A 21,170-nucleotide genomic window follows, 5' to 3' on the forward strand; every position below is an offset into this window, starting at 1 on the left:
TTCCAGTGGCACAGGAAGAGGAGTGCGGGGGAGTGCGCAGCCCCCGGTGGGGTACCATTGCGGCTGCCCACCGCCCGCTCAGGTGCCACACCCCCACAGGCGGCGTGCCATGCCCCCAGGATGCACACCAGCCCTGCCCCCACCTGCTCTCTGCCCCCTGCCCAGTGCCAGAGCATGAAGCTCCGCCACTGCACCCTCCTTCTCCAACCCCAGGTAAATGGGCTACTGAATGGAAACAGGATCAGGCAATGGTGAAGGCAAGCCTTTTGAGGGCCGGTAAATGTCTGGTGCACGATCACTTGGAGAACGCAGAAACCACTGGTTTTTTGGATGTGTTTGCTCGGATTGTGCACAAAGAATTTAGCGCAAAAAATGTTCATGCATTGCTAGCAGCTTCTTTGAAATGAGATGTAAAAGAGACAAGGGGAGGGGCAAGCAAGAGTGCAAGGACTTAAAAGGGCACATTCTACTCATGTAAAAACACGCTGATTCCCGGACCATCTGCAGGCCGTATTTAGAAGGTGATTGGGCCCGATTCGGCCCCCGGGCCTTAGTTTGCCTACCAGTGCCCCAGACCATTGACTTTGAGAATAGGAACATGGGCTTATTGTGTAAAGCAGAGGTGGTTAACCTGTGGTCCTCTAGATGCCATTGTATCCCAACACCCATCAGCACCAGCCAGCATGGCCAATAGTCAGGGAAGTCTGGAGTTGTAGTCTAGCTCCAATCTGGGGGGCCAAAGGTTAGCCACCATGGTGGTGTAAGGGGCAGAAAGTGCATATGTTGACTAAGACTGGCAAACTGTTTCAAAAACCAACCTTCACAAAGAAATCAACTAAGAAGGAGGGCAGGCATGACTCAGAAATACATGCACTTACTTAGCACAATGCCAAATGATTTTATTTTTTTTATTTTGTAATGATAGAGCACCTGTACTTTGCAAAGTATATCCCCACTTTCAAATCCTTTGAAGAGTCTTTGTATTATTATTTGGCTGAGCTGAGGTTCAGCAATTCTTCAGTTCCCTCTCCCCCACTTACCTTGATTTGACAGCGAGTTTCAGGAATAACAGCAGTAATCCTTGCGCTGGTACCAACAAGAACAAAATGTCTGATCAAAATGTCTGTTTCAGTACAAATGGTGAAAAGCAGTGATAAAACCTACACTAGTGTATTTTTGTACAAAAGGACATATATATACTGTTTATTGAGAATAATCTCAGTTTACACAAGATTTATTTTTTATATTTATATATATATATATATATATGGTATATTATAAAACAGATTTCATAAATTACCTGCATCTAATTGACTATGGTCAAATCAATTTCCCGTTAAAAGTCAATCAAAAAAATTGACCCTGGTTAATCAGCTAAAAAGTTATTATTAGAAATGTAGAAAAATGTTATGAAAGTGTTTGCATCACTCAGTATTTGTTGTTCTTGGTTATTTGACTTGACTCATCAGTAGAACTTGACATTACATAGACATAAATTTGAAGACATGCAATAAACAGAACATATCACAGTAGAGCAAAACAAGATTTCTTTGGTGAGCCAGAAGCTGATATATAAAAAAAAATTAACAAGGTTTCTAAAGTTCTTTCACACAAAAACCCCAAAACATTCACATTACACACCATACAAAATAGAATACAAATAGTGAAAAAAGTATTATGGGTATAGAAAAGGAAAGAAATGTACAGTTCAAAACAGTGGTAGCTTTTTTATGAGAGACCATGATTCTTCTAAAGGTGATTTTACGTTTCACAAAACTGGTCCCAGTCTGGGAACCCCTGGGCCTTTGTAAGAGTGAAGCTACTGAATGTGCAACAAAATGAAGCTATATATTGTTTATGCTCATTGTATACCTTTGGTGAGCAAGCTTACCTGCCAACTACCTCAGTCTTAACATGGAAAGTTAGCACATCTATTTCCCACAGCATGGTTCAGTTTTGCTTCTGATCATTACACAACAGGGCACCTGAAATGGGATTTCACCACTCCTCTCCAACTCTGGTTTTTTGGCCAGCCAGATATTGTGCATCATTGTCTTGAAGCTCATTTAATAAATGGCCCAGTTTCTTTTAGATTCCTCCATGTTTTGTTTGCAGATTGTTGTACAGAGGAAAGAAACTGTGTTAATCTACCATAGATTCACACATTATTTAACCAGTCTATGGTTACCACAAGTTCTCAGGGTGCATTAATTCAGCTGAAAGAGGTTTCAGGCAGTGGGAAACTGTAAACTACCTAGGGGAACATGCCAAAATCAGAGTTACTATTTGTTTTCTTACATTTTATCCTGCCTCTCTTCCTCTCTTCCATCATGGCACCAAAGGTCCCAGGAAGTCTTACCATCCAGGCACTGAGTTGCTTAGTCTCAGCAAAATGTGCCTTCAGACCATAACCTGGGACTTGAGAGGAAGCCCTTTACAAGTAAATAATCCACACCACTTGAGGCTGCATCTATATGAAATTCTATATGAAATTCTAGCCGCACAACATTTATGTGTGAAGACACATTGCTGCACCAATCTAGGGCCAGTTTCTTGACCTGTGAGAGTACACACGAGCTCTGTTCACAACTATAGCTACATCACATACTAAACGTACACAACAGAATTGGATTATGAAGAGGTCAGTCTATCAGCTAGCCCTTACTGATTAATGTTACCTTCTACTTACAAACTTCACATGTACTGATACAACTAGAATATTTTTCTTCTTTAATACATTTTTGGACAGAACATTTCAGATCTTTTCTTCTCTCCTCAACAAAGATAAAGACAGAATATTGCAACTGGGGGTATTCTTTTGGGTCAGATAGGACCATACTTGTTCGAAGATCCACCATTTATGCCTGACGCAGAGAGTGTACATTAGAGCCCTCTGAGCACTCCTGGAATGCCTATACTGCTTCTCTGATATCACCAGGCATCCATGCAGAGCAGACGCATTTTTGTGTGGTCGATATCCCAGATAAAATCCATAAATTGTCCTGTGTTAGACTTGATGCACAAGGCCAGATTAGAATGCCACACACTTGTGTGGGCAGTGGCAACTTTGGAGGTGAGGAAGGCATACCAGAAGTGTGGAGAGGGAAGACACACCCTTGCTCCCCAGCACATGCATGGCATGGATCTGGAGATAAGATACTTCTAGCCCTTGAAAGTACCGACCCAGCCTAGCCCTTAGAAAGTACCACTTTCTACAATTAGTGTACCCCACCTGGCCATGGAAGATGAATCGAGAAGAGCTAAGGAGACATATCCCCTCCTTAAACTAGGCCTGTTAGGCAGAAAAATCTACAATAGTTCTAGGAACACAGAGATTATTCACAACTCAAGGTACTGATTGCTTACAAGTCACACAGCTCTCACTCATGATCCCATTTATTATATAGATATATTCTCTCAAGTCAAGTCAAAAACATTTGAAGCCAACTCTAGTTCTCCCAAATGCACCAAGATGAGCTTGGAGGCTGAAAACAAGCTACCAAGCTATTTCAAGATAAAAAGAACATCCAATAAATTATATCAGTATGGCTTACTTCATTTATTTAGGTACGCTTCACAGCTGCAGCATTCATACACAAACATTCATTACTTTATAAAAGGATTAAAAATGGTTATATATATTTATATATACAAAATTATTTACTTTTTCGTTTGTTCGGGGGGTTTTGTACAACAAAAGTTGTAGGTCTATCGTATCTCCATCTTAAAATGCAGAGAGCTGTAATGTAGACCCACGGTTAGTGTTGTAAAAGTCATCGTTAAAAAAAAAAGTGGCCCTGGTTGAGATTTACTGTATTAGCACTTATTATTATTGTTATTATTATTATTATTGTTATTCCTACAGGCCCTCCTTGTCATTTTTTTTATAAAAAAGTCCTCCAGGCAAGTCCCTTTTCAATCAGTGCCAATGCTGAAAAGGACGGAAGTCAAGTTCCACATTGCAGTCCATTGTTCAGGGTTGTTCCTGCTTGCTGTGCTCCTTATATGTAAGGTTTCATCACACAGTTCTCTATGGACCTCTGCTGGGAAAGAGCAGCGTTCCTCTGCTTCTTTGCTCATCTTCAGCCATTGCAACAGCCGTTTTCTCCCATGGTTACAAAAAGAAAAGAGAGAGCAGACTGCAATTTACAATTATTTTCAGCCTGATGAAGTACCTCAAGACAAACAAACAAACAAAAAACGATTAAAGACCTCTGAGGCCAAATAGCCATAAATAAACTTGAACTTAGTGTGACATTTCATTGTATATACAGGGTTGCTGTTCTTTTAACGTAACACACATTAAAACACCATTAAATCATCTTATTTACATTATCATTGGTGCTAAAATGGAAGAGTTTTAATTATTATAGGACGCTGGGACAGGGACTCTAATGTTCCCTCATCAATGACATATGAACATTAACATGCTATAGATGGCTGGCAATGTCTCCCTTTTCGATTTTTGCATTTGTAGCAATCACAGATGTGTGCTGAGAGTTCTGAGGTCCTTAAGTTTTCAAAAAAATAAAAATGCTTGGTAATACTCCTATAATTGATTTTTAAAAAGGCACAGTTAAGTTAGGACTTTGGCTGGCATGGAGAACATCCCGCTTTTGCCAGAGTGCGTTCAGCGCCTTGAATCCTGCCATGTCCTGATCCAACGATGAAAATGTTTTGATGAATTTAATGAGTTTCCCTTTCCTGGTGAAGAATGTTTATAATAATATTTCTTAGAGTAAGTCCTTTGGAATGAGGATGCTGGAAACAAAAGAGAAAGAAAAGAAGGAAAATGTTGTAAGCATGCCAGCAAAACTAGAAGCATGATGAAGAGATGCACTGTGTTAGACACACAACTCAGGTTCAGACATTTCCTGACCAGTGTAGAGTCTTTGTGTGGTGGAGGAGAGGGCATGGAGGTAACATGGGTGTTCACACGTTACATTCAACAAGGGTGCAGTTTGTGAAACTGGGAGCACAAATAGTTGAGCTACACACTCATACAGTAATGCATGTGTGTTGTTCAGCAAGTGTGCAGTCTGTGTACTTGCCTACATAACAGCAGAGCTGTTCATATGAACAAGTGTGCACTCTTTCACACAAATGTTTGTACAAGTGCAAAGACAGCTTGTACTGCATTCAGGGTAACCTGTGAACCATCCTAGAGTCACATGCAATTCAGGCTCTCTGTCTGGAAATCCAATTGTGCAGATGTCCAATTTGCACAATTCTCCCACATCATAAAAATAAGATGATGGAATAAAATGAGCATCAGAATGATGGTTGTACACCTGTATGCAACACCTGCATTAAATAACACTATCCACAGGGTAAAGTGGAGAGGTGTGCTGGGGCAGGTAATGGTCTCTCCTCCTCCATGCCAAGACATTTGACAGACTGGTGAAGGTCTAGCCTGAACCTTGGCAATCACAAATCCCTTTGCATAGGCAACTCACGATTCATGCAGGTAATTTTAGGCAAATCCCATCGTCCATTCCCTTGGCACCGGATGATTGGAACATGGCGCTGGATAAAACCATCTTTGCAGTGGTATCTAATCAAGGAGTTTATTTCATAACGAGGCTTCATCTTCCCAAAAGTCTTTGCATTTTCTACAACTGGGGGCTGGCCACAGGCAACTAAAAGTACAAATTCAGAATTATTGTCAGTTTTCTTCCACACTATAACCTCAGACAAAGCTCCCTTCTCTCTCCAAAAAGCCCACTATTCAGACTGGGTTCCTAGTCATTTTTAGAGAATTTGATTAAAGGGGTGGGAACCCATAGCCTTCATTTTAAAAAAACTAAATTAGTCAATTGGAAGTATAACTTAATTTGATTACAACAATTTTCAACCTTTCCTAAATAGTCACTAGAAGTTTATAACATTAGAGGAAGGCTAGGAGGGCTTGTGTCAAATCTCATGGGAACATGGACGGCCACTTGAGATGTTGTGAGAGCATCTGAGAACCAGCATGCTGAGACGGCCTTGCCCCGCAATCAAGGCACAGAGGTTAAAAGTTCTTTTCATGCCAGGTCTGCCTGGGTTACCCAACATGAATGAGCTTTTAAGTTCTTTGTCTGATTTGGGGGGCAAGGCATGCCAGCTCCAGAAAACTAGGGTTGCTCATGGGGGGCAGTTCCAAGGGGGTACTTTGCATATAGGCATTTTTGCTCATATGAGGGACCCTTGGGACCAAACCTCCATGAGAAGGAACTCTGCTCATTGAAGGATCTCACAAGTGGAACAACACAATCCTAACCACATCTACTCAGAAATAAAGCCTATTGAATTCAGTGCTGAATTAAAATAAGTGGAGTTAGGATGGCAGTCATATGTCATTGCATTTTTCTCTTACACAGCTGAAACACGAAATTACAAGAAAGCTAAATTTGGGATGAAGAATTCTACTTAGAGTGCATTCATTTGTTTCAGCACATTTTTAGTAATGGCATGCAGCCAGTTTCAATAACATAGCCAACACTGATTTCTGCAGCACTAACATAGCTCGGCCTGCAATGAAATATGCTAGGCTTCAGACATTATGACTTGCACACACAAGTTCACTTTTTGTGTATTTCATGTGGCAATTTGTGACCCTGGTCTGAAAATCTTTACCTGTTCCTTTCTTGCAAGTGTAGGTGAGATGGTAGTTGCATGGTACATCGTTCCACTGGCCATTCTCGTGCCAGATTATAACAACACAGTCTTCTCCAGAAGAAAAGAAACTGTCTGGCTGGTTTGGTCTCCAGTTTTCATATTGCTGAAGAAGATAAAGAAAAATACCAGAAGCATGGTTTAAGAGAAACTGAATTCAAGCAGGGCTTGCTAAGTTAAGGACCAATGAAATGTAAATATTTCCTTCTTCCCCGTAGCCCCAAGGAAAACCTGCCCTCTGAAGCTGCTATCTGCATTGGGAAGAAATTTTCCCCATAAGTCAATAAAGTGTTCTCTCCCAATGCAAATAGCAGCTTCAGGGGGCAGATTTTCATCAGGATCACAGTAAATGGGGAAGGGTTCTCCACCCGTTGCTATTCCACTAATTATCCTTCCCTGAGTACCATAGCTCTTATTTGATTTATTTTGAAATATGTACATTAAATACAGTAAGGTAAAGGTAAAGGACCCCTGGAAGGTTAAGTCTAGTCAAAGGCAACTATGGGGTTGTGGCACTCATCTCATTTTCAGTCCGACGGAGACAGTGTTTGTGCACAGACAGCTTTCTGGGTCATGTTGTCAGCATGACTAAACTGCTTCTGGCACAACGGGACACCATGATGGAAAACAGAGCACACAGAAACGCTGTTTGCCTTCCTGTCACAGTGGTTCCTATTTATTTACTTGCACTGGTGTGCTTTCGAACTGCTAGGTTGGCAGGAGCTGGGACAGAGCAATGGGAGCTCACCCCGTCGCAGGGGTTTGAGCCACCAACCTTCTGATCAATAAGCCCAAGAGGCTCTGAGGTTTAGACCATAGCACCAAAGCAAGGGCACAGGAGCAGGAGCACCCAGCTGGCCTCCTGGCACTGATGATGCTGTGGCTGATTGAGAGGGTGAAAAGCAAGGCTAGGGAAAAGTCAGTGCTATAAGGCAGGTTGATCTGGCACTCCTCCTGCTGTGTTCACACAGTGCCAACCTCCCTCTCCCAGCAACAAACAGCAGAGCCGGAAGGTCAAGTGCATGCCACTGCCATCCCCGCCGGCCCCTCCCGATTGCAAATATGCATTTAACATCACATTGAGGCCAGCCACTCCTCAAGGCAAATATGCATCTAGCATCACATTTGGGTAGGTCCTTAGTTTAGGAATCCGAAAGTTTTCAAATATATTGGAGGATTGTTTGTTTGACCTATTTTCTAATTTTTTAAGGTATGTTGCCATCACATCTTCAATCCCTCCCTGAAAATAGTGAAAACAAAAAGAATTCCTTCCAGTAGCACCTTAAAGACCAACTAAGTTAGTTCTTAAAGACTAACTTAGTTGGTCTTTAAGGTGCTACTGGAAGGAATTTTTTTTTGTTTTGACTATGGCAGACCAACACGGCTACCTATCTGTAACTGAAAATAGTGAAATACTTGTATTAATAACTGAGAAAGCTGAAATTTTAGGCAAGAGTCTAACAAGGAAGCACCCATCAGGGATTGCCATGTGGACATTCTGTACTATCCAGTATGCACTACTACAGCCTTGTTCCTTGTTTCTCAAATAGCCCAGAGAGAGAAAATGCTTGCCTTGCCAAGATATCCCTTTTTCATTTCTGTAATTCATAGCATTAGAATATGTTTCAAAACATATTCAAAACATACTGGGAAAGTTTGAGGGCACAAGGAGAAGGGGACGACAGAGGACGAGATGGTTGGACAGTGTTCTTGAAGCTACCAGCATGAGTTTGACCAAACTGTGGGAGGCAGTGGAAGACAGGAGTGCCTGGCGTGCTCTGGTCCATGGGGTCACGATGAGTCGGACACGACTAAACGACTAAACAACAACAACAATGTTTCAAAACTCTTTATCTGAATAAATAGGACTACGGCAAAATAAGTACTACATTGTAATATTCTTTGTCTTGCGTACAGATACAGATATATGAGTGACCAGGAAAAGAGAGGGAGAACACTTGAAATCTTTTTAGCTTTTCTCTGTGGTGCTACAAAACTTTCATTTCAAGTAGAAATTAATGGTGGGTAAAAATAAGTTTCTAGAAGAGCAAGAATCCTCATAAATACCTGGCATGTACCAGTCACTCTGTCCCTTAAATGGTCATAATGGCACAGTTCACAAGTGCTTTTATTTAATCTCAGTGCTTACTTCTTGGAGCTGGTCCACTTACATGCTTATAAAAAGTACAAAATGTTTTCCTTTAATTCTTTATCTGGTAATCCAAACATAATGTCTTTCTGAGAACATTTTACTAATAAAGTTAATGTATCACACAAAAGTGGTGCTTAATTATCCTGGCTGTGGAAAAGTGGGATATAGTATTTTGAATACTGTATAGTATTTTAGTGTCGTATTTCCTCCAGTATGTCAATAATAGCATTTTATGTATACAGGCAAGTGAACTGTAGACTTCTAAATTGGGCTGCATTAAAAGTATTGTCTGTGCCAGGCTATAAAACATTTTAATTGCCATAAGGCTAGGGTTACAGTCTTATGCTTACTTATCTGTGAGTAACACCCACTGAACTACAGCGTCTTTTTTTCCTATGTAAATATGCATAAGATCAAACTATGCATTGATCATTCTTGCCTGGTATCATGGTATAATACACACTGGTCTTCTAGGAGATTCCAGCTAAACATCAGGAAGAACTTTCTGACAGCAAGAGCTGCTTGACAGCAGAACAGACTCCCTCAGGGTCCTCTCCAACTCTACAATTCTATCCCAAGCAATGAACTGACTTGCTTTCTAACCAGGTGCAAAACTCTGAATATAACTGCAAGAGTCAGGGCTTATTTTGCAAACCTCATCCAAAACTACTAAGTGACTTCAGTCACTCCGTAGCCAAACCTCTAAGTAACACCTTTTCCTCCAATAGCTGAACATTCATTTTAGTTTCCATATGCTAGTAGGGGATGCTGGTGGTCAACTCCTGGCAGAAATGGCAGCCCTGGGATTTCAAGACGTTACATTCCAGCCAACAAAGATTCAAGAGCCTTTACATCAAGGGCCTGCAATAACAGCCGTGAGCCCTGGCTTGCATATGCTGCTGGCAAGGCCCTTCAGTCCCATGGAATGGATTTTGCAAGATTGCACCACATCCCCAGCCGTAACGTGCTGTTGCCTCACAGCTGATATCATCACTGCGCACATTTACTTTGGCTTTCTGACCCGCATGCTGCTTTTTACTAATGCCAGAACCACTTAACAGAGGAGGTTCCAGACTCCTGAAATGCTTTCTTAACTCTCCATGCTACACATATTGAACTTTTCCATTTCCTTATTTAGGCAAGCATCACTGATGGGGAGATAAGCCTTCAGAAACGGTTCCCTCGGCCCGCATTAAAACATGGCACAAGACAAGTGCATTGGAGGCTTGATTCCTCCTTTTACAAATATGGGTGGAAGTCAGGTTTAACTGATGCAGATCCCAGTGCAGATGGTGCTCAGATGGCTCTGGTGAGGCAACTGTGGCCCTCCAGTTGTTGTTGGACTCCCAACTCCCATCAGTCCCAGCTAACATGGCCAGTGACCAGGGTTGGAGAAAACTGTAGCTCAACAATATCTGAAGGACCACAGCTCAAGGCAAGCTTTACATTTTGCCACTACCTGTGTGGCATCACGTGCATGTTGTTGTTGGTGTTCGCCTGTCTCCAGAGATAATCGAGCACACCTCTGGGGGTGAAGTCCAACTACTGCATTAGCAACACTGAAGTGACCTCCCCTGGGTGCCCTGCAGTGTGTATGGAGGTTCTGGGCTTCCCAGACAACAAGACCTCTCTTTTGGCCTCGTTGATGTGGTCCAAAGAAAGCAGAGCAATATGTTTGGCCTCAGCTTGGCTGCAGGAATTTTTGGAAGGAGGCGTACAAGGGGCCATCCAGCTCTCCATTTGTGTAGGGTTTGCTCACGAACCTTTTCTTCTCCCCTCAAAAATCTCCCGCAAGCAGTGGAGGTTTAGCTTCAGTGTTTTCCTTCTCCAGGGGTACCAACTTGAATAAAATATTGGGGTGGCCCAGGTAAGCCCTGCCCTGCATAATTGATCCCATCACAGAGCACACATGCACCGTTTGAATGACAATGCCCATAAACTTTGGGAGGCCCAAGCCCCCTTAAATATTTTATGGGTGGGGTGAAGGGACTTCAGCCCCTAAGACTTGGCTCCGATGTCCTCCAAGATGGGGTACCTTCCCAGGTTGATGAGCCCCATCTGCCTCTCACTGCCCTCTACAGCATGTACAGAAAGTGTATTCATGACTGACCCACTATTGGTCTCGCCCACCCAATCCGCTGGAGCCTGTCTTGGCATGCAGGGAAAGTCTCTAACTCACTGAGGGTTTGAGACCCATCGGCTACCCTCACCTGGTTTAGCCAGCCAGTCAAAACCATTTCCTGTGGTGTGGCTACTGTCACTTGCTGACAGCTTTTAGGAGCCATAGGTGAAATCCGAGTGCAGGGTGAGGACCAAAGGTAGGCAAACTACCCCAGAAGCAGCACAATGTACCCCCCCCCCCCACTAGAGGTACTACCCCTCCCTAGTAGGATGTAGGATGGAACGTAATAGTAGATAAATGAACTTTCTGATGAGAAGAAAGGACCTCAATCTTTCACTAAGCTCCACAACTACAATCTGCCACAAGACTTTAAGGGTTGGGATTTCGGCAACCACAGTATCAGTTAACTGATGCATAAGCAAGGCTGCTAATGGGAACGTGATCCAGATATATCTTTTAATAGATTTAGGTGAAAACAGACATTGTTTCATGGGAGCTTCTCCTGGTATATTCATGGAAGTGTCTTGTGCAGAAGCTTTCAACTGATTTCCATCACCTAATTTCAACAGGGCTCATGCAGGCAACATTGCTGTGGTTTGTGCTCCATGTCTTTGTACTTTCTATTTTATTCTATTTCTGTATTTTTCAAATAACACATGGAAGAGAAACAGAATGTTTCGTTTCCAGTTTTGGCACAGAACAATGTCTTATATTTTTGAAGCTTAGCCAGCCAAATGAACAGGCGGATACAAAAACAATACCCCTTTCCCAGTTACTTTCCAGCTAAGTTACATCTTTGTATAAATGAAGAAATAAAGTGTTATGCTTTAATAGATGAGTGAAGCCATCAGCTAAAAGTCTCGCTTTTGTACTTAAATCAACCCAAGGATGATCCAGGTACAACAGCAAGCTTCCACAGATACAATGGCATGTGGGGCTATGTTCTGTGTGTGCAGAGTGGTGCTACTTGGGGATATATACAGGGCATCAAAAATATGGAACAAAATGCACAGAGATCTTTACGGGAGTGATCCTCACATACAAGTGTCAACAGATGAGAATTGAAATGTGACATTGCCAATCTTCTAACAAGTATATACAATTTGTCCCTAAGATCAGCTTCCATACTTGAGGACTGGAAAGTAGCCAATGTAACACCATTTTTTTATTTTTATTTTTTTAAAAAAAGGATGGAGGGGAAGAGGATCCTGGAAATTACAGATCACTTCTCTTAATATTAGTCTCTGGAAAACTGGTGGAAAGCACTGGTAAAGATAAAACAGGGAAGCATATGCCGAAGCAAAACCAGCATAGCCCAGGATGCTGAGCTAGGTGTTAGATGTTCTCAACAGATTTTTGGTACTTACAGCTTTGACATCCGTTTGAACCCAAGCTCTCCTGTACCCCATTTCCTGAAAAGCAATTAAGTGCACAGCCGGCCCTACCATTAGGCTGACTGAAGTAGCTGCCTTAGATGGCAGATGCTGTTGTTGGGGAATCCTGCTAAAGGGAAGGGAAGCTGGGTAAAATGGGGAGTGGTAATGGAAGCAATGGATTGTGGTTGCTTAACCAGCAGGGGCTTCTCTCTAAGTTGATTTGTTTACAAGCTTTAATTAATTAAATAGTTCATCAATGCATTGAATTAATTTGCAAGTTAATTGAACAAGAGTTCTGAAGCCAAAAGCACACTGTCTTTGTTTTTTAGATGATGCAGATGTGTTGTAGAAGGCACCAGCATAGAAGAGGCAACCCCAGTTTGGGAGAATTCCTCATTTAAGATGGTACATGCTACCCATATTTTTCAAACAACCCTGTAAAGTAGGTTAGGCTGAGGAACATTAACTGGCCCATGGTCACTATATTAACTTTATGGCTGAGGATAGACTTAAATCTGCGGCTCCCCAGTCCTAATCTGACATCCAAACTATAATCCCCTGCTGGTTTTCACATAGATCTTTCTTGGCGAGATTCATTACAGAAAATTAAAGCTGCCTTCTGCATTGCCAGCTAAGCACCACTTTCCAATAATTTATCATTCTTTCAGAGAAAGTATATAGTGTGGTCATTCCTTATTAGTTATAGGACTGTGTTCCTACTGCTACCTATTTCGATGGTATCTAACATTTAAGTTTCAGTTAAACTATACTGCTCCATGCCACAAGAGATACAGAAATCCTTTCTTGAAACTGCATTTAGACAAAACAAGATAAAAACAACAATTGATTTTGTTAGCTGCTTGCTAACTTTTGTCATTCACTCACAACGCACATCCAAAATACACAACTCTAGCTTTTCTTTCTTGAAATCTTTTGCATGTATCCTAACCTAATCTGGCTTTATAGCAGCTTAGTTACTTGGGTAACCAATAAGTAATTCTCATGGCTCTTCAGTTGTTTGAATGTTGTCAAGGTGAATCTGTCCTGAACAGTATCTAAGCAATGCAATAGATACTGAATGATAACAGCTATCCCTTTTATCTCTGAAATCCCCACCAAGTGCCTGGGATCAATAGTTGGGATTTCACATTCCAGAGCACTCAATGGGACAGAGTGTAATGAACCGCGACTAAATCAACTGCCAATGCAGAAAGCATAATGACTTGACCGTTGTGTGAGAAACCAATGAGCATCCAATATCAAGGATGTGGCTCTTTCTAATAAACAAGTCCCAAAATTAAGTCAGTCAGTCATTTAATTTTCAGCTTCTTTAAATGCTTCCTTAAGAGAACTGAGGTTTTCTTTCTCTTCCTTCCACTATCCCCTGGAAATTTTTGTCTATGTGGGCAGGGGGAATGTTACAAGCCTTTCAGAAAACCCAAGAAGCCAAGGACACCTTCAAAGCAAAGAAAATAAGCCTAGCATTTATCAGTGAGTGCTTTAAAACTGAACACCGGAAACCTTCTTTAACTAGTGTTGTCTTTCCCATAATCCCTCCTATCTATTAGGGAAAGAACTCTTCCACTGAAGCAGATAAGACCTTTCAGGTTTTTATCTAGAAAGTGTGCTTCCTACACGGGTAAATTTCTTCTGAAGTTTATTTAACTTCAAGTAAAGTCCTTCCATTGCCCACATGAACAGCTGGGTTGTCTGTAAGTTGACCTGTCAAGGGTGCCCTTAGTTTAGTAAGTTCAGACTGAGCTGATTCATAATGAACTAAGCATGGCTTTGGTTCCACTGAAGGCAGCTTTCAATTAGTGTAACACTGCACATTGCCCATGGCACTTTTTAGATGTAGCAAAAACAAACACGGTTTTTAAATGCACACCTAATGTGTGCAAGCTACAAACATTTTTATCAACATGTACTATATAGGTACAATGATAAGAAAGTCAAGAGACTTGTCAACCCAGAAATAGGTTGCAGTGTATTCAATGGGGCATCACAGTTTGCATCACAGGGGTAGGGAACCTGTGGCCCTCCCATCCCTGGTTGGGCTGATGGGATATGAAGTCCAACAAGAGCTGGAGAGCCACTAGTTCCCCAAGCCTGGTGTTTAAGATCAATGCTGAAGTCTACCAGTTTGACAGATGTGTTGTCTCCTTCACATGTTATTATGTACATTCAAAAATCATAAGCACACACAAAAACAGTGTGTTTAGGAGTCATGTGATTGTACAGTGTACCCAGCAGGTTTTGCCAGACTTGAAAAAGTGTACATACTCCACCTTCCCCTTCTGAATCAGGCAGAGATGTTGCACAGAACAGAAGGAAGATATTCTCCCATCCCAACAGCTACCATTGATGAACTTATGTGTGCTGCCGATATTCACACACAGAGGTGGGAAAAGACAAATGTATCATTGGAATTCCCCAGGAGGCTGCAATGAATCCGGCGAGGATAGACCTAATTTAGTTGCATGGTTAAACGCACCACTCTGAGTAAAAGAATAAGAGAGCTGAGCTGATGGGAACATTCAGAAAGCAGATCTGCATACTTTAATGCAGGACAGACAAAAAGTTATGCAAGTCTCTACTTTGGATGTGCCACCCACATAAAATCCTATTAGCTCCCTCCTACTGGAGTCTGCTGATTGGACTAGGGTAAATATTACATGTGTACCTCAGGTACACTGAATTTTATACATCAGACACCTGAGAATTCTCCACATGAAAGGACCTAACATGACTTATTAGGATGTGGGATACTAATAAATTTCTGACTGCATGCCAAATTTTAAGCCTGTGGATCTCTCAGCACATATATCTTTCGAGATATGTTTTCCACATGTCTCACAATGATTTCCTGGTATAAAAAAGTCCCTTATGTAAAAAAAAAAAATGCTCTGAATTTTTATTTTGCTATTGGGGAGCAATCATTTGGGGATTTAAAGCTATTTTCCACCAAAACTTGAAGAGATCAGCTCAGTGTAAATGCTTATTCAGCGTCAAGGAAAATCCCCACTAGATGGAGCTGTTTACTCGTTGCTGAACGAGTAAACGTCCTTGATTAAAGGAGGTTAAGAGCTTTAATACACCGGAAAGATGTGATTCCTTTAGTGCTCAGCACAAATACCAAGGAAATCAATCACAATCTTCCCATTGCCTTCTGCGAGCTTCGTGTGCTTAATGGGATGGTGTCTCTAGCTGGGAGAGGAAACGAGAAGGAAGAACAAAGAGAGGAACTGGGTTTGTAGAGCAAGTCTTAATAAAATGCAGATTCAAGCAACTGGTTTTGTTACATCAGCAGTTTACAAAAAACAACAACAAACCATTCATCACTGAAGACTACACTCAAAAATTCCCATTTCAGACATTTGTGCCATAGTATCACAACAGGCAACAGGACCCACCCTACCAGTAGGCAAAGGGAGGCAGCCTCCTCAGGTGGAAGATACAGGGGAGCAGGCAGTGGCTACAAGGTGCTGAGTGACAGATCTGTGTGTCCCACACAGCCTGCTCTGCACCCTCTAAGCCCAGCTGCTGCCCTCTGTTATGGATATGGTGGAGGATGCCGTCCTGTCACAAGTGTTGAAAGATTTGACGGCCACTCCAGTCAGCTTCTGTACATTGAATGGGATGGTGTGCCACCTTGCTTTTTGCCCCAGGCAGCAAAATATCTTGGGCCAGCCCTGTCAGACAATGAAGAAACAGCCTGCCTACCTATCCATCCTACACACTTTATGGGTCTCTGTGATTAAAATGGCTTTTCCAACTTGTCACAACTATAACATGAAAAACGGCAGACAATTCAGTTAGCTTTGCAAAAACATAATTAACAATTTTTAAAAATCTGATTGGGAGATGCAGTCACTGAGGTATATTAGTCTGAGTCTTTGAAGAACTGAGGATGTTAAAACTAAGGCCTTGAATATTTATCCAATGAAAATAGGTACATCCTAAGTGGGACATTCTGGAGTCAAATAAGAAACCGGGACGCCTTCTCTAAATCAGGGACGTTTCTGGAAAAGAGGGACACTTCCAGGCTAAATCTGCTTCTGCCTTCTAAGATTCATTTCTTCCAGCCCAAAGATTAAAAAAACAAACAAAGCAAAACGCCCATATATATGCTGCTTGAAGGTAATGGGCTACCTTGTTTCACTAAGCAAAAATTCCAAACAAATGCCTCTTTACTAGTTTGAGCAAAACAAACACGATTTTGTCACCAAACAATATATTTCAAGTAATTATAGTGGCAGGCTTTCCCCTCCTCTTCCTCAGAGTAGGTCAAATGGGTATCTTAAATTGAAGCCGTACCAACCAAAAATGAAAATATTTGCTAAGTTTTAAAATCCTTTTATTCGAGGGTCCCGGGGGTCTTTGGCACAACAGGCTTTTTGTCTGCAGTCTGCCTGCAGCACTCTCAAGCGGGGGTTGTTTGTTTTATTTAACTCTCCCAGGCAACTTTCTTCCATGGAAGGCTCACGGTCTCTCGCCCCTCCCCACCTTCCTTTATACTCTCTCTGAAAGGGGCACAGGCGCAGATTTGTGTAGGGTAAAACTGAAGAAAGAAAGAAAGAAAGAAAGAAAGAAAGAAAGAAAGAAAGAAAGAAAGAAAGAAAGAAAGAAAGAAAGAAAGAAAGAAAGAAAGAAAGAAAGAAAGAAAGAAAGAAAGAAAATGCTTTGTTCTTTTCGCATAAAGAACTTCTGTTTCCTTTTGTTTCAACATTGCCTCTTCCCATTGGCATCCTGAAAACCCATATTATAAACATGTGAAATGTGTCTGCATGGAAGGGAAGAGAAATGAGCATAGGTTTCTGGACAGTTTTAAAGTGGCAATGCGCCTGTTTCCTTGCTGCCAGCAAGCCAGGGGTGAGACACAATCTGGCTGCAGGGACCAGTCTGCTCGTTTAATAAAGCACTAATCTTGTGTAATGTGAGTGAGCTCACTGCCATACAAAGTACTAATTATCAGCAGCGTTTTCCAAAGGATATGAATAACTCCCCCCTGTGAGAAAGAGGCCCAGCGCACAACCCCGAGTAGCTGTAAGTAGTTAATCCATAACATGAATGGTTCCAGTGGACTCCTTTACAGCTTCGCCTGCTTGCAAAGGTCCCGAATAGCAAAATGGTAGTCATCCAAGTTCAGTGGAAAATGTGCCAAAAACAATACCTGCTTTTTTTCTGTTTACATGGTTAGGCTTTGCTGATATCAAAGTTGGCACTCGCCAATCTAATTGAATTATTTGAAATGCAATTTCCCTACAAGGTTTTTAAACACCTCCTAATGATGTCTGAAGGGGGCTATTTACAGCATGTGCATATCTTTTTCTTCTTTTTCTTTTAAAGAATTCAAGTAATTAAAAGGGGGAAGCAGCAGAACTTTAGGAACTCAAACCTTAGAGACAGGAATTGTTTGATCAACAGATGCCCCTGTGTTTATATGATAAAGGCTTTCCCCCCAGTTTGGGCAGCAACCCAGGCTTCTAAGACTTGAATCATAAAATTCCCATGTGCTTCCCATGGAAATCCAACAGGACTGAAATGTGAAGAACCCATGGTCAAATCCTTTTGTAGTTCAGATTTCACATGGCACCATGGCTTGTAGAGTGGAACCTCAGGTTAAGTACTTAATTCGTTCCGGAGGTCTGTTCTTAATCTGAAACTGTTCTTAACCTGAAGCACAACTTTAGCTAATGGGGCCTCCTGCTGCTGCTGCCGCCTTGCAATTTCTGTTCTCATCCTGAAGCAAAGTTCTTAACCTGAGGTACTATTTCTGTGTTAGTGGAGTCTGTAACCTAAAGCACCTGTAACCTGAAGAGTATGTAACCTGAGGTACCACTGTATAGGTAAATAATGACTTGCTTTAATTAGGGCTGCCATACATTGGAAGCACAGATTTTGGCAAAATTGCTTAAGAATAACTCCAAAAAAATTGCAAAGGAAAAAAAGGGGGGGAGAGATCAACAACTTTGTGCAAAACTAAAAAAAAGCTCCTGAACAACTTTTATGTCCAACAGATAAAAACATTGGCAAGATTATTGTAATAATCCGCAGTTTCAAAAGAATATATAATCAAAATAGATGAATAAAAGAATAAGTAAGAATATGCAGGAAATGATAAAATAAATTTAAGGAACCGCAGAAAGAGGAGGAAGGAAGTTGAGGTTTGAAATGTTAGAACTATGGTTAAACTACTGAAATGTATATAAATAAAAATCATTTTAATAATAATAATAATAATAATAATAATAATAATAATAATAATAATAAACTTCTGTGTCCAGATTTTCACTTTTGGAAATATGGCAACCCTAGCTTTAATGGGCTGGCTCACGCATAGCACTAAGCCAAGTCTCTGCTCTGAAGCTGAGTACTGAGCAGATGGGAAACACTAGACAAGCAGCTCTAAGCAATGGTTTGCATATTTTACACCTGGAAGGTCACACCGTAATGTGGGGCTTCTGAACTATGGTTAGAACAAACCATGGTATGTCTAGTATATTATGTCTAGACTTTGCACACAGCTATTATTGCTACAAAACCTGGAGCAAGGCGTATCAGGCTACAAGAGAGTCCAAGTTGGATCTGCTTGTGAGCTTTCCATAAGAACGTAAGAGTAGTCCTTCTGGCTCAAACCAAAGTCTCGCCCAGTCTGGCATTCTGTTCTCTTAGTGGACAAACCAGATGCCTATGGGAATCCCAGGAGTTGGACATATCTGGGGACACCAGGTATTAAACCTGAGACCTGAAATTCTTTTCAAAAGTGCTTGGGTCAGGAGCTGCAGCAAATTATGCCTTTACATTGGTAAGAAGTCTTAACTTGCTTTTGTTCATGAGGTTCAGTTCAGTTCATATGCAAACTCTTGCGGCAATTTTAATAAAGCTCCTTTAATGCTAAGCATGAACCCTACAGAGAGAGCTATGTTTATATAGGAAGCCCTCCTGAATTCCAGACACCTCCAGGGTGCAAGATACTAGGAACTGCATTTCTCTCCCTCTCTCTCTCCTTTTTATTCTTGGGTGGTTTTCCCAAACTTTTTTTTTTAAGCTTTTGAAAAACTTGAGGTATTACTGGTGAAATGCATGAAAGCAATTTTGTTTGGTCCATGAAGAATGATTCCAGTGTGACAGCTCGTGGTTGGCTCTGCAATGACCTAAGCATTTTTTCCTGCAAAGCTTTGCTTGTCAATGAGTCCTCATGGATTAGAAGCTTACTCCACTTACTGGAATTATTTTTGTTAACTTCGTATGCATTCCAGTCAGGGTATGAAAAAAAAATGCAGTGCACAAGTCTGGTATTTTTACAGTTGTTAATTCTGGTAAATTGCCAACAGCTGATAATTTCCATGGGAAAAAGTAACCCAAGAATTCTGAAAATGAACAGGTAGACCCTTGATTCTTAATTACACTTCTCGTCTAACACATTGATTGATGAAGTATTCTGTTAACAATATAGCAGTTGATCCTTACTTGTACAAAGGCATTGTGCAAAGACTGTACTACTGGGCAAAAGAGTGAAAAGTTGCCATTCAATGAAGTTATTGAAATGAAAACTCTACTGTATTTCAGCATGCAACTAGTTTCTCCTGATTCAAATAAGTCTTCTCTCAAGTCTTGGTTCCAATGGGAATTTCAGGTGGAAGCCCTCAGAGAACATATGTAGCAAGTCTTACAGACTTGTATATGAACATCTTCTGGTCTCTGGAACACTGCAGATTCCCCCAAGTATCTCCTTATTTAAAAATGGGTAGAAGATTTAAATTGGGTAGAAGAGAAGGGCGGCCAAGATGATCAAGGGTCTGGAAACCAAGCCGGATGAGGAACGGTTGAGGGAGCTGTGCATGTTTGGTCTGGGTAAGAGGAGACTGAGAGGAGATATGGTAACCATCTTCAGCTATCTAAAGGGCAGTCACATAGAAGATGGAGCAAACATGTTTCCTTCTGATCCAGTGGCTAGGACCTGAACCAATGGATTCAAGTTACAAGATTCTGACTAAACATCAGGAAGAAATTTCTGACAGTAAGAGCTGTTCGACAATGGAATGGACTCCCTTGGAGATTTTAAAGCAAAGGTTGGATGGCCAACTTTCATTGATGCTTTAGCTGAGATTCCTCGAGGTCCCTTCTAACTCTACAATTCTATCATTCTATGATTATGTTCTATAAATCTGTGATTCTGTGTGCAATTCCCTAGACTCTAGCAATGATCAAACATTTACGAGCTTTAGTTTTCAATAAGCTATAGCCACCAACTATACAAATATACCTGTTAAAAATTTCATTTCATTTATATTTTTATTTTCTTTACGGTTCAAAAAATGGGGGGGGATTTTTTTGGTCAAGAAACAAATTATTTCAACCAAAATTTATTTTTCTTCTAAGATTTGAAAATAAGAGATGCTTCTCCACATGAGACAAAAGCTATCACTACAGCTAGAAATTAAATATGGAATGGTTTGGAACAAAAGTGCTATGCGATTGTTCTTGATCTCAGGTACATCCCCCCCCCCAACCACCCTGGGGCTTTCTCCCTCCGCTCATTTGCCCTTCCTAGTTTAACCAGTTGGAGCAAAGCTTTATGATAGAGAATCCTTGGAGACTTCAAAAACAGCTGGAATAGATAATCTGTTTCCTCCAATCCTATAAAACACAATTCTAAAAATGTATATTGCTAGTTCTTGCCAAACAAATTGCCTTACATGGACAGAATGAGAAAGCTGAGGACTTCCTCAATAACTTCATGAAAAAGATTTGCACTGAAGCAACCCCAAAGCACATTCTATAATTTGCCATGGTAGTTTCCCATTAAAATGTTCTGTTCCTATGAAGAAGAAGAAAAAAACAGAAAAAGAAGAAAAAC

The 21,170-nt window shown here is 41.2% G+C and overlaps 1 protein-coding gene across 3 annotated transcripts in view; it reads right to left on the reverse strand.

Annotated features, from left to right (window-relative positions):
* Positions 1-882: 882 nt before the first annotated feature.
* The window catches only part of VCAN (versican), a 125,865-nt gene continuing 105,577 nt past the window's right edge, over positions 883-21,170 (reverse strand). For all 3 annotated transcript variants that reach the window (XM_081930121.1, XM_081930123.1, XM_081930122.1), the window contains 3 exons: positions 6,619-6,763; positions 5,457-5,639; positions 883-4,761 (listed from right to left, as the gene is read on the reverse strand). In XM_081930121.1, the coding sequence (XP_081786247.1) occupies positions 4,631-4,761; positions 5,457-5,639; positions 6,619-6,763 (459 nt within the window). In that variant the 3' untranslated portion in view covers positions 883-4,630. The remainder of the gene's footprint in view (positions 4,762-5,456; positions 5,640-6,618; positions 6,764-21,170) is intronic.

Source organism: Podarcis melisellensis, assembly GCF_964234715.1.
Source record: "Podarcis melisellensis genome assembly, chromosome: 11".
Lineage (NCBI taxonomy): Eukaryota > Metazoa > Chordata > Lepidosauria > Squamata > Lacertidae > Podarcis > Podarcis melisellensis.